This window comes from Pogona vitticeps, chromosome 1, assembly GCF_051106095.1.
Source record: "Pogona vitticeps strain Pit_001003342236 chromosome 1, PviZW2.1, whole genome shotgun sequence".
Lineage (NCBI taxonomy): Eukaryota > Metazoa > Chordata > Lepidosauria > Squamata > Agamidae > Pogona > Pogona vitticeps.
In genome coordinates this window covers 264,531,637-264,544,733 of record NC_135783.1, presented here as the reverse complement: position 1 = coordinate 264,544,733, position 13,097 = coordinate 264,531,637, and the positions used below count along the sequence as shown (strand labels likewise).

Here is a 13,097-nt window from a genome sequence, read left to right as displayed (position 1 = left end):
AAATATTGTCTTTTTAATTATGTAATCTGCCTTGGGTCCTTTTAGAGAGAAAGGTAGGATAAAAATATTTTAAATAAATACATAAAATTTTCTTTTTCTAGTTTATCCAATCCAAATAGTCAGTATACTTTCCTCAATCGTTTCACAAAGGCAACAACAAAAAGCAAACAGCACCTCATTTTTCTGTTCAATCCCCCTGCTCTCTATGTCAGTGGTTTCCAAAGAAGTAGCAACAATAACAAAATACTACAAAGATCTGAATTCACACTTTTCTCACCAGCAGAGGAGGAGATAAGCCTAGTAGTGGTAGGGATTAAAAATGGCACATTCTAAATGAAAATAAATATCTTTATAAAAGCATTCACAAAATGTTAGACATCTGAGATACAGCAGATGTTGGATACAGCCAATATAAGCTTACAATGTTCATCACAGAATATTTGAGTTGGAAGGGGCCCGAAAGTCCCTTGACTCCAACCCTTTGCAGTTTGGGGCTTTTATGTCTTTTCATATTTTTTTCAATGGTGAAGCACCAATTACACTCCAAATTTCTGAATAGGGGGTTATATTTCAGATCCACCTATGGTACATTTATAGCAACCGGAGGTCAAAGGAAGAAAGCCCCCAATTTCCACATGAAAAACTGAGATATGGAAGTACACATACATGTGGTTTGCAAACCTACCACAAAATTAGAGCTGAAAACTAGTGCTGGTGTTCCATGTGAGTACATAAGCAGCCTGTAGTCTGTCATCAAGGCTTTTCTTCTTTGGGTTAGCAGGAAATAGTCAACTCAGAAATCCCAGTAGTGTTCAGAAAAGATTTTCCAGGGAATGAAAAGTGAATGCTAATAAAATGCAGATATTGAGGTACTCTGAAGACTATACACTGCATAACATTTTCAGTTTGTCCTTCCCTAACATATGGAATTGAACATATGACACCTACCAAATCTTTCAACTTCCAATTCTTCCAACATTTCTAAGATCAACTTTGTTTGTCTATGTTTTTTGCTAATGCACTAATCTATGCTGTAGTATTACCTTAACCTCTTCCTTCACTCAGTCTAGAATAACTCATCAAACACTTTCTCTCCAACCCTGTAATCAAGACCGATTTCATTTCCAACGTTCTCTACTTCAATATATCCTCTTTTGTTTTTCTTTTCCTATAACTCATCTCCTTTTTCCTCATATCTGACCTCATACATTCCTGTCTACTACTGCTTCTGTCAGTGATGGCTATCATTAGTCCTTTAATAACCATCTTCTTCTGCCACATTTTACTAATATTTATATGCTTATTCTATAATTCAGGTCTGAAGCTATAAAATTCTTGCTACTTGCTAACCTGTCCTCTCTATTTAAACTTGAGTTGCAAACCAACAGCCAGACACCACACCACTTCCATTTTATTTCCTGGTTGATCCTAACAAAGAATTATCAACAACACTTAATCACGACATATATTAAAGGGGCAGTGAGTGAGGGGAGGGGACAAAATATTCTGGGACCTTAAAGAATAATAGGTTTGTTTCAGTGGGGGGTTTCGTGGATCAAAATCCATTTCCTAGGAAATAACTTAGTTTGGGGCTTTTATCTCCTCTCATTTTTTTTCAAAGAAAAAAAGCAAGAAAGGAGAAACAGAAAGCTTTTACAGTACTTACATTTTTTTCTTATCCACAATTTATCATTACTTCTGAATATGAGCAGAATGTGGTTCCCCTTAACTAAGTAAACAGCAGTTAACGGGAACAAGTCAATTTCAAACCACTGTGTAAAAAATTATTTTTTTCAACAAAGGTTACGCTTACCCTCACTTTAGAGTTTAAAAATACACTATTGTTAACAGAAAAATGAAGCAAAAGCATCTGTTTCACAATAATGGAGAATATGGGAGCACACAAGACAAAGGACTGCTCACTTAATGGCAAACTATAGTTTACTGTCTTGTCCCAATGCATCTACAGATGTCCGTATAAATTCAGCCAGTATTACAGCTTTTCTGAAGGAGTAACCATGTGCCTGTAGTTTGTTTCCTCAAAACAACAGGAAGTCTCGTGGCACTTTAAAAGCTACTGAATTTTATCTAGCCCAAGATTCCATGGATTGCAGTATGTATAGTCCCAATAAACAAACATTTATGGGGGGAGGGGAATGTGAATCGCCACAGAAATGCAAAAGAACCAGTATGGTGATGGACTTAATGGTCTGCAGGATACATTCAGATGTTTGAAGGCTGTTCACTGTTCTGGCACTGTGACCAATCATCAGACTCAAGACTGATAGTCAGACCAGCTGTCCCTCCACTCTAAATCTGATGTTGCTGAAGACCAGGTTTGTATCCAACAAATCCCAGATTATCCAAGAATTTATCCTGAAGGAAGATGCAGACCTGGCATGCATAACCGAGACTTGGACGGTTAGGTAACGGGGTGTTCCCTTGAGCCTTACCTGCCCTCCAGGTTATGCAATCCAACACCAGGGTAGACTGGAGGGGAGGAGTAGCCATTGTGTATAAAAACACTCTAGAAGTTGTTAGGTGGCCCACGGTTGTGACACCAGGTATTGAGGCCCTACACATGTTGATTGGGGCCAGGGACGGTATTGGGATCTTGCTGGGTTACCGGTCTCCCCGTGACCCAGCCATTTCCTTACTGGAGTTGGTGGACTTCATCTCCACGGCTCTGTTGGGATCCGGTGGACTTTATCTCCGCGGCTCTGTTGGGATCCCCAAGGCTTGGATCATTTCAACATCTATGAGGAGGCGGAGGTTTCCAGGCCGGCTCGAGTTCTTGGAAACCATGGCTTCCTTGGACATGTCCCAACATGTCAACAGCCCCACCCATGTGGGCAGTCATGTTAGACTTGGTGTTCCCCTCCCCCCTGCCCAGCAAAGTGAGTGTGGTCTGATGGTGACTGACCTTGTGTCAGTCCCCTTGTCATGGTTGGATCACTGTCTAATTAACTGCAACCTCTTGGTGGCTCTCCCTCCCTGCAGGCAGCAATAACCTATTTTAATGGTTTGCCCTCAAAGGTTACTGGATCCTATAGGATTCCAGACTCCATGAGAGGGATTCTGACTGATCTGACTGGTGCTCCTGTCGAGGCTCTGGTTGATGGCTGGCTTGCCGCCGCTACCAGGGCTGTAGACACGATCGCTCCTAAACACCCTCTCAATTGCAGAGCTCGTTCAGCACCCTGGTTTAACCAGCAGCTGAGAGCTATGAAGCAAAGTAGGAGAAGGCTAGAGTGCAAGTGGAGACGAAACCCCATGGATTATAATCGAAAAGCTGTCAGGATCACAGCTAACCTTTACCTTACACCAGGGTGAGGGCTGCCAGTCGAGCTTACTTCGCTGTCCAGATAAGCAAAGCTTTAAAACAGCAAACAGAACTTTTCTGTATAGTACGCAATCTATCCGGAATTGGTCCAAGTGATAAGCCTCCTATTAGTATTTCACCTGACCAATTTGCAGCATTTTAAAAATCTAAAGTAGAGGCCATCCGCCAAGAGCTCCCTCTTTTTTTGAACACAGTAGATCGAGCAGAGATGTCCAGCGCTTTGCCTTGCCCAATGAGACTCGATCTCTTTCAGCCTGTGATGCCAGATATGGTGGACAAAGCGCTTGACCACTGGTGTGCCACCACCTCCTCCCATGACCCTTGCTCGGCCTGGCTAATCAAAGCAGCCAGGCCTATAACAACCGAATGGGCCACTTCAATAATTAATGGGTCTCTCAGGGAGACACTCATTAGGCCCATTAGGAAGAAACCAAGTTTGGCGGTGGATGACATTGGCAATTATAGGCCCGTTGCCAATGTTTCTTTCCTCAGCAAAGTGGTAGAGAGGGTGGTGGCTGACCAGCTCCCTTTTGGATGAAACCAATGGCCAGGAACCATTTCAGTCGGGCTTCAGGCTGTGCCACGGTATAGAAACGGCATTGGTTGCCCTGTTTGATGACCTGCCGAGAGAGGCCAACAGGGCAAAATGTCTCTGTTGGTTCTTCTCAATATCTCAGCTGCCTTCGATACCAGTGACCACAGTATCTTCCTGGGGAGGCTCTCTGAGCTGGGAATCGGTGGTCTGGCACTAGCCTGGCTCCCATCCTTCTTGGAGGATGGTCCCCAGAGAGTACAGCTTGGGGAGAGTGTATTGGCTCTGTTGAATCTTAATAGTGGGGTTCCGCAGGGCTTGATTATCTCCCCGATTGTGTTTAATATCTACATAAGGCCGCTGAGTCGGGTCATCAGGCGGTGTGGGGCTTCTACATCTCCTTTTCTCCAACAACAGTGGATGCCATTTCATCCCTTCAGCGCTGTCTGGAGGCCATATTGCAATGGATAGAGGTGAATGGTCTGAGACTGAACCCGGACAAGATGGAGGTCCTGAGGGTGGGTGGCCCCGATGTCAGCAGTTTGGGGAATTCCCTTTTGGGGGGGTGACTCCCACCACAAAGAATTTGGTTCGCAGTCTGGGGATCCATCTTGACCTGGCGCTTACCATGAAGACCCAGATAGCATCAGTGATCCGTACCGCCTGTTTTCATCTTTGACGGATTGCACAGCTGTGTTCCTATCTTGATGTGGGGGCCCTCACCACTCTGGTCCATGCACTTGTAGTCTCAAGATTAGACTACTGTAATGTGCTCTACATGGGGCTACCGTTGAGATTGATGCAGAAGCTTCAAATGGTGCAGAATGTGATGGCCAGACTTCGTACTGGGGTGAGAAAACATCAACATATCTCCCGTACTCTGGCTGCCCATTTGTTTCTGCACTGATTTTAAAGTACTAATGATGACATATAAAGCCCTAAACAGTTTAGGACCTCAATATCTGGTGGAATGCCTCCTCTCACCTAGATCTACCCACATCACTCACTTTAGTCAAGATGGGAGGCTGAGAGGCCTAACACTGAGGGAGGCCCAAAGAGAAAGAAGAAAGCAGGCCTTCTCGGCAGTGACCCCTCAGCTCTGGAACAATCTCTCCCCAAGAAATTTGGCTGGCTCCCTCACTAGGTGTTTTTAAGACCCAACTCAAGACCTGGCTCTTTAGGCAGGCCTTCCCTCCTGTCAATGGCTAATTTATTTGCTATCTTCAATTGTATTAATGTTGTTGTTTTATTTTATTTTATTATTCTTGAGTGCTGTTAGCCACCCAGAGTAGACGTTGGTTTAGATGGACAAGATATTAAATAAATAAATGATTTCAAAAGTCATCCAATCTCAGATAAATAGATTAAAATGTGCCATGCCAAAAAGTCTTTGTCCAAGGTAAGTGTATATGGCTGGTGCAGGAGTGAAAACAGAAGGAATGATGTGGGGCAGGAGAAAAGACTAATGCAAAAATTACAAGCAAAGAAAACTGACCAAAGAGTAGGTGTAAAACATAATACAGAGTAAACTGCATTATAAGTTGATTAATATATGCAATGAGCTTAAAAGCCAAGGGAGACAAAGTTGAAGTGCTACCTGTAGCTCAGGCGCAAAGCATATGCTTTGCATGCAGAAGGTACCAAGTTCAATCAACAGCATTTCTGGTCAGACCTGGAAAATCTCCTGCCTAAAGTCCTGGAATGCTGCTTCCAGACAGCGTCATCAATACTGCACTAGATGAGACTGGAGACAGAAAGTCCAACTGAGCATTCTTCAACCTTTTTTGGCATTATGTTTTTAAGTATCAGATTTGTGTCCATTTATTATTTTACATAGAAACTTACCTGTTTCGGGGCACTGGTGCAAAAAAGCAGCATACAGTATATCACATGGAATGACAAGAAATGACACGGTTTTTGTATTTCAGTATCTTTGCAGATTTGCTTTTTAATCTTTTCACCTATATAAAAAAGGCACTTGGAGAGAGATGGTATTTTTTTATTTCTTGGACTACTGTACATGTTTTGTAATTCCCCATTCTGGGAGCTCTACCTCACTTATACACAGCTTACAGACACACACAAAAAATCACTCACTAGTAAAAAAAGGCCTAAATTGGAAGCATTTGAGGCTTAGCTAGGCCTAGTTCCAGCCAAGTGCCCTGTCTCTGCCCCAATGCTGGTTGTGAACTTTGTTTCTCAGCAGGACACTAGGCCTACCTAAATCTTAAACCCTTCTAGTTTACTCTATTTTCTCCCACATGAAAATGTGACTGCAAGAGGTACGCAAGTCAGGTAGAACTACCAGAATGGGAAATTAACGGATTTATAGTCCAAGAAATCTGAAAGTCCCATCCCTACAGATAAACAAACCCCGGATTTACAGATGACATGATCAGGTCCTCTAACAGTCTTATCAGTGCAGATACGGGGATAAAGCTGGCATCAGGATCTGCAACAGGGCCTGGCTCCTGTATCAGCATCTCTCTGGCAAGGTCTGTTGTTGCTGAGGAGTAATCTTTTCCAGTTGGGTGACTTTGTATCCAAAACCTCTGTGAGAAAAGTTTTGAAAGAGATAGCTGTGGTAGTCTCTCTTGGATGAAACAAAAACAAAACAACCATACTGTGACACTTTCAAGATTATCAAATTTATTTCCCTGCAAGCTTTAGCAGATTGCAGTCTTTTTCACGTGTCTGAATCTGAAAATGTTGACTGTAATACACAAAACAAATGTCTCTTGAAATTGGGCTGGAACCCATGCCACCTGCCACAGTACTTTTGTTTTTCTTCTGGATCTATCTTGGGCAGCAGAACGACACTGGAATTCTGTTCTCTGTCTCATTACAGTAGATGGATAATATAGTTTAAGAAATGCACTTAAACTCTTGAGTTCAAAGTTGATGAGAGATCTGACCAGATTCATTTGTACTGTGTAGCGGTTGGCTATAAACATTTGATTCTGTAGTATGTAGCCAGACAGAAGCAGGAAGCATCTTATTATGTGTAATTGTCTCCCCATTTCTGACATAAAGCAGTATTCATCTGTCCATTATGTATCTGCACATATCTACAAGATCGACCAGTCACACATTCTGATATCAGTCAAGGTTGATCATATAGTTCAAAGCATTTTATTCATGATGGAACTTGATTGGTGCTTGTTCTCCACAATCCCAGACAACAAAAACATTAATCAGCAATTCTGAAATAGAGAAGAGGCTACTGGTAGAACGGAGCTGTGAAAGCTTTCCAAACCAGTCATGAAGGAATTGTAGATATATAGTTTTTATAGGGTACCAAGTATAGTATAATAGATAACGTAACGGACTGAGACTCAGGAGACATGGATTCAATTCCCTGGCTCTGCAATGGAAACTCACTAGAGGGTGGAACTGGTAAAACTACTCCTTAAATACCTTACTTTAAAAGTCCTATTAGGTTTGCTGTAAGTCAGTTCTAACTTGAAGGAATGTAACAACAAAGTTTCTATATACATGGTTCACACAAAACCAGCATAACACGGTTATCATTTTATGTACGCTAGGTTCCACATAACCCAAATGATTTAAAGAGGAACTATGTAGGTTAGGTGAACTGAGTAGTTTCTTTCCTTCACTGCATCCTGAAGTGCAATAATAGCCAAGATTGAAAGATGGCAACTACCTGCTTGCCCCCATGTGGATGCAGTGGATGCAGAGTGCCCAGTTTTAACAAGAAATGGACAAGTGCTCTTTTTTAAATATAGGCAAAAAGAATTAAAAGCAAATCTGCAAAGATACTGAAATACAAACATCAAGAGTCTGTAAAAACTGAAAAACAATGGTACAGTAACAAAAGCCTAAATTCTATTGCACAGTTATGCTGATGGAAGAGAAATGGCATAATACACAGTAATAAAATGCCACTAATTAACAAGTCACTGTTTGGATTACTCACTGCATACAGGTCAGATGACGTGGCACGCAACCAGGAATCCAATGGGTCAACTCATTAATTAGCAGTAATTTGCTCCTGCTCATTTGTTTCTGTCAGCAAAGGTATGCAACATGATTCTGACCAGAGTTAAAGAACTGAAGATGTATGAAAGTAAAAAAAAACCCTCTTACAATCATAAGAAAATGATAATATGCTGTAACCAAGTTATGAAGTATGCATATCAAACAAAAACCAAGACTTCATTCAAAAACGTTGGCAAAGGACTGCATATTTTCAAATGTTACTTTACTAATACCAGAAGATTTTTGTTATTTGAGACTGTTAGCTTAACTCTACTACAGTGTGAGAAAACTTTACAATACACCTAAAGATACAGTTGATTCAAAAAACCATCTTGTCTCTTTTCTCCAAATGGGTGCAGTTGGAATACTAGTTTTAACTGTGCAAATGCACTCCTGGCCACTGCCAAAATCTGGATATTCAGGCTCCTAAGCTGCGCACCTCTGCTTTCAGAGGGAGTGTAACCCCATCCAGTAAAGGCTGGATCCCTATTACTTGATCTGCCTTTTTGACTGTTCTTCAGGAGGCACCCTCTATAGATCCTAAAAGGCAGTAAGAACACTACACCTAGAAAGCAACATAGCAGCTTCTTCTGCTTCTTTTTTGGTACATCAGCACTGATTCAAATGGGCTATGCTATGCTAAAATAAGCCAATTTGAATGAGTGGCACCTGCATTAGAGTTGACTCACCAAATCCCTATTTATTCAATGGGTCTATTTTAGTGTGATTTACTATGCGAAGCAACAAGACTTTTAGCCAATGTGTATTTTTAACCCATGCAGAAAATTCGGATAATTTTTAAATCATGTTACAAATAGTCCCAGGAAAATTTGTCCCCAAACCACCTCCCCTTAGAGTCATAATATAATCATTTCAACACTGTATGTTGCAGGACATCTATCAACAAACTCAAGCTCCATATTTGTGAATAGCCATGCCTCTTTTACATGTCCAGTAGAACCACTTCTGAAATCACAGTAAACTACACTGACTAATTTGGTTGGTGTTACCACTTTTTCAGTTTGCAAAAGAAGCAAGCACACAGATAACCTATTTTATACACAGAGCACCATCATGTCTTGCAAAACCATATGTGCAAACCAGATGAAGCATGGCAAATCATATTATCTGAAAATCATAATACACTCATTGTCTACTGTACAAAATGAACTGTCAGCAGAAGGACTCTGCCACCCCTCAGCTTTCCAGACTCCATTAGTCAATTACTCCTGCTGTCACAGCAACCCAAGTTAAATATGATGAAGCCATAGAAAAAGAAATACATAAGATAAAATGGTCCTCTTAGCTTAATTTTTAGAAATATTAAGCTTAGAATGATTTTAGATTTATGCAAATTTAGCAGCAGAATTTCCAAGGGCTAACACTTAGATACAAGTGAACATATTTTACAATTCCCCATTACACTTCTCAACCTAGTTTCAAAAGCTATTTTCTTCTTCTACTATAGCCTTTAATTCTAACTCATCCTGTGTAGCTAACAAGTGAAGGAAAAACATAGCAAACAAATCTGCATTTTAAGTAAACCACGTACACCACAGCTTTAACCTTTCATTCTAAAGCACCACAGCATTGAAGTTACATTTGCATAGTGCTTGGTATAAGATTTCAAAGTTTTCAAAGCAGGCACCATATTTTTGGTCACCATAACAAACAACATGATAATGTAGATTTTTCTAAAAATTAGCATATCGATAGACTACATCTTTCCAACAAAACCAGTGGAGATCTATAGATCATAAGAAAACTATGAGCAAATGTAGAATCATAATCATAAACCACTGTACTGATGCTGTTACTACATTTCACTTTACAGTGAATGCCAGTTTATGATATAGGAAATGGTGAGCTAACTCCTCAGGAATTGTATGAGACACCTTGCTTTCTTTAACAGAGTTTCACTGGTGTGCGGACTGTATTTAAAGTTTAAAGGGAAAATGCAACTACATACAAATATGGTGCCTTGAAACTTGATTCCAACCACACTGCCTGGTCTACAAAGTTCATCATCCCACATAATTGTACAGACTCCTCAGAACGGTGTGTTCTGCTATTCATAGAACCATTTAATTCACAAGAAGGTGACAGATCTTACTTCCTTTTTTAGTAAAACATCTCAGATCTCCTCACCAACCTGCTTTTTAATACTTCCTAACCTGAAATCACAAAGTTCTGCCCATATAAGGAATAATGCCCTCCTAGGGCACTGATTCAGAATCCTTCAAGCCATCCAGTTTCGAGAGGAGCCGTTTTTAAAACTCCCTCGGTGCCGCGAGCAAGCGCCTGGTGCCATCGGGGCCGCGGCGACGGGCCGGCCACGACGACTACAGCTTGTCCAGCTTGTGGACGCGCCTGCCATGTGCCCGAGGACAATGCTGGAGGGAGGGAGAGGGAGAGAGCGGGAAAGAGGCCTTGACAGGAGGACGGACCGGCCGACCACTGGCGAGGCCTTCGCTTCCTGCCCACGCTTCGCCAGGAAGGCCGGCCTCTCTCTCTCTCTCTCTCTCGCACCCCCCCACCCCCGCTCCCGCCGGGCTCGCTCTCCACACCGCCCAAACTACTCCTTGCCACCGCCTACTTCCCTCTTCCTGCCCACGTTTCCTTCTCTGGCGGGGCCCCTGGCCTCGCACCCCCAAGTGGGCGCCCCCGAGTGTAAACGTGGAGCGCGACACGCACGGCAATCTGACCCAGGGAGCCCGAGTGCCTGCTCCCCACTTCCTACCCCACCCCTCCCCGAGCCCGCCTGCAATTCCGACGTGCCTCCCAACCCTGGAGGTGACCTCCCTCGTCCCCTTCATGGTGCTCCCCTCGTTGGGCAGCGCGCCCCCTCCGTCCTTCCCCCTCCCCGCCCGCCCGCCCGCCCCAGGAAAAGCCGCCTCCTCTCCCGGAGCGTCTCCCCTGCGCGCCCCGTCCCCACATGGCTCCTCGCTGCTCCCACGACCGGCCTCTCGCCCTCGTCGATGCTTCTCGTAAGCGCTCGCCGCCGGCCTACGGCGGCCTCCCGCCACGCCGCTATCCCCACCCGGCCTTGTAGGCGACGCTGCCGGCCCGGGCTGCTGTTGCCGCCGCCGCCGCCCTCACCTCGTTGAGCTGCCTCTCGGCCGTCTCCCGCAGCGTCGAGTCCATGGTGCCCCGCAGGGCCTCGATGATGGTGTTGGGATCCATGGCCATGGATCAAGGCCGGGGGGGGGGGAGAAGCGAGACTAGACAAACGCGGGCGAGAGCAGAGGCACCACCGCCGCTCAATGCGCACATGGACCCACCGCTCCACAGCGGCAGCCGGCGGCGCGAAAGGAGAAGAGACGCCCCAAGGCCCCGGATGGAGCTGCCGCTGGGAGAGCAACACCTTCCGCTCTGCTCTGCGAGGAGGAGCATCACGGGAACTGTAGTCCACGTCGAAGGCGGGAAGCAAGAAAGCCGCCTCTGGGCTGCGTCAAACGCCTCCTCGCCTTCGCGCGGCCCTTTGGTGGTCAAAGGGCTTCTCTCTTCCCCGCCGAGGGTTCAGGATTTACGCGGTCACCGGACAAAAGGGCTGGTTTGTGAGCCAGGACAGAGAGGAGCGTCTCTCTCCAAAATTTGGGGACGGCGTTTCCAGCCCCTCACAAATCGTCCCCCTCACAAACGTGGCTGGGATAGAGCGAAGGGGGTGGTGGAGGAGGAGAAGAAAGCGTAGAAGAGTGTAGTGTAAAGGCGGTGTAATCAAAGACAAGTGATTAGGACGAATTCTACCCGCGGGTAAAAATTAAGATAATTTTTACACACGAAGATGTGTGAGGTCCTGGCTGAAATCCAGTAGCAAGTCATAGTTCAGAGTATCCCTATTGAATCAGTGGAATTAGTGGAAGAGTTGACACACCAGTTCAGTTGTGGCTTGCTAGTAGATGTTAGTGAACTGCTATTATTATTTAATTGTGCAAAATTTTCGTACCATGTCTTTTCCTAAAAAGGATCCAAGGTGGTTTACAACATTAAAACAAACAGCATTAAAAGCTAAGCTGAGTAATTTATTACAGTATCTAAAATACATGTACAGTATTTTAAAAGAATTAAATACAGTATAATCTTAAAACTAGTATGTAAAAGATGCCCTGCTTTAAGACCTATCTACCCCTTAGGCAGCCAGTCACAATGAAAGATCTTCACCTGCCTGTGAAAGGACAGAAAAGATGGAGTTAACTTGGCTTCCTATGGGAGGGCCAGAATTTGCCAGCCCATCGCCCTGGTCCCAATGGCAGTAGTGCTTGCTTGCAGCACCAAGGGAGTTTTAAAAAGGCTTCTCAAAACTTGATGGCTGAAGGATTCTGAACCAGTGCCCTAGGAGAGTATTTTGGGAATTCCAGAATTTGGGAGTTCCAGAATTTGGGAGCAGAGACAGAGGATGCCCTCTCCTTTCCCCCCACTAAATGAATTGTTGGTGGGATTGAAAGAAAGGCCTCTCCTGATAGTTTTAAAAGCCAGGCAAGCTCATAAAGGGAGATGCAGTCTGGTTGGGCCTGAGCCACTTAGCGCTTCTTAAGTTAAAACCTGCACTTTGAATTGTGCCAGGAAGCAGACCTGAAGTTAGTGGAGGTGCTGTAATTCGGGTGATGTGATGAACCTGCTCCTGTTAACAATTTGGCTGCACCATTTTGGATCCACTGAAGTTTCTGAACAAGACCCACATAGAGTGTGCTGCAATAATCTAATCAGGATGTATCTAAGGCATGTGTCCCCATAGTCTGATCAGACATCTCCAGGAATCAAGGAGCTGGCACACTAGCTTTAACTGTGCAAAGGCACAGACGAATCCAGGAGCACACCTGACCTGCATGCCTGCGTTTTCTTCTTGTGGGTCAGCATGTAATAGGTCCTTAGCCACTTGAAAGAACTCCACTGGATGACACTATGCGGATGCAATGGTGACAAAAATAATGACTTATTTGCTACTGCCACTACCATGGAGCAGGCCTTCCAGTGGGCCCTAGCTTGTGTTCAGTTGCATTTCCTCCCAAGTTTCCAGCCAGTGTTGCTCTAGTCTCCATCCCACTTGTTTCATCACTACCAGTTCCCTGGTAAAACAGGGCCATTTTGACTCCGCTTCATGGGACAGAACATTTAGGAGTGATCTAATAGCCTTGGCCATTTCTTCAATCCAAGGTCAACCAAGGCCTCTACAAAATAATCTACCAAAGCAACAAGAAACTCCCCAAGAGCCAGCAGGAAACA

General features: G+C 44.1%; 1 protein-coding gene across 1 annotated transcript in view; it reads right to left on the bottom strand.

Annotated features, from left to right (window-relative positions):
* The window catches only part of IPO7 (importin 7), a 52,989-nt gene extending 41,796 nt beyond the window's left edge, over positions 1-11,193 (bottom strand). Inside the window, exon 1 of the mRNA XM_020789902.3 lies at positions 10,974-11,193. Within this exon, the coding sequence (XP_020645561.1) occupies positions 10,974-11,063 (90 nt within the window). The 5' untranslated portion in view covers positions 11,064-11,193. The remainder of the gene's footprint in view (positions 1-10,973) is intronic.
* Positions 11,194-13,097: the final 1,904 nt, after the last annotated feature.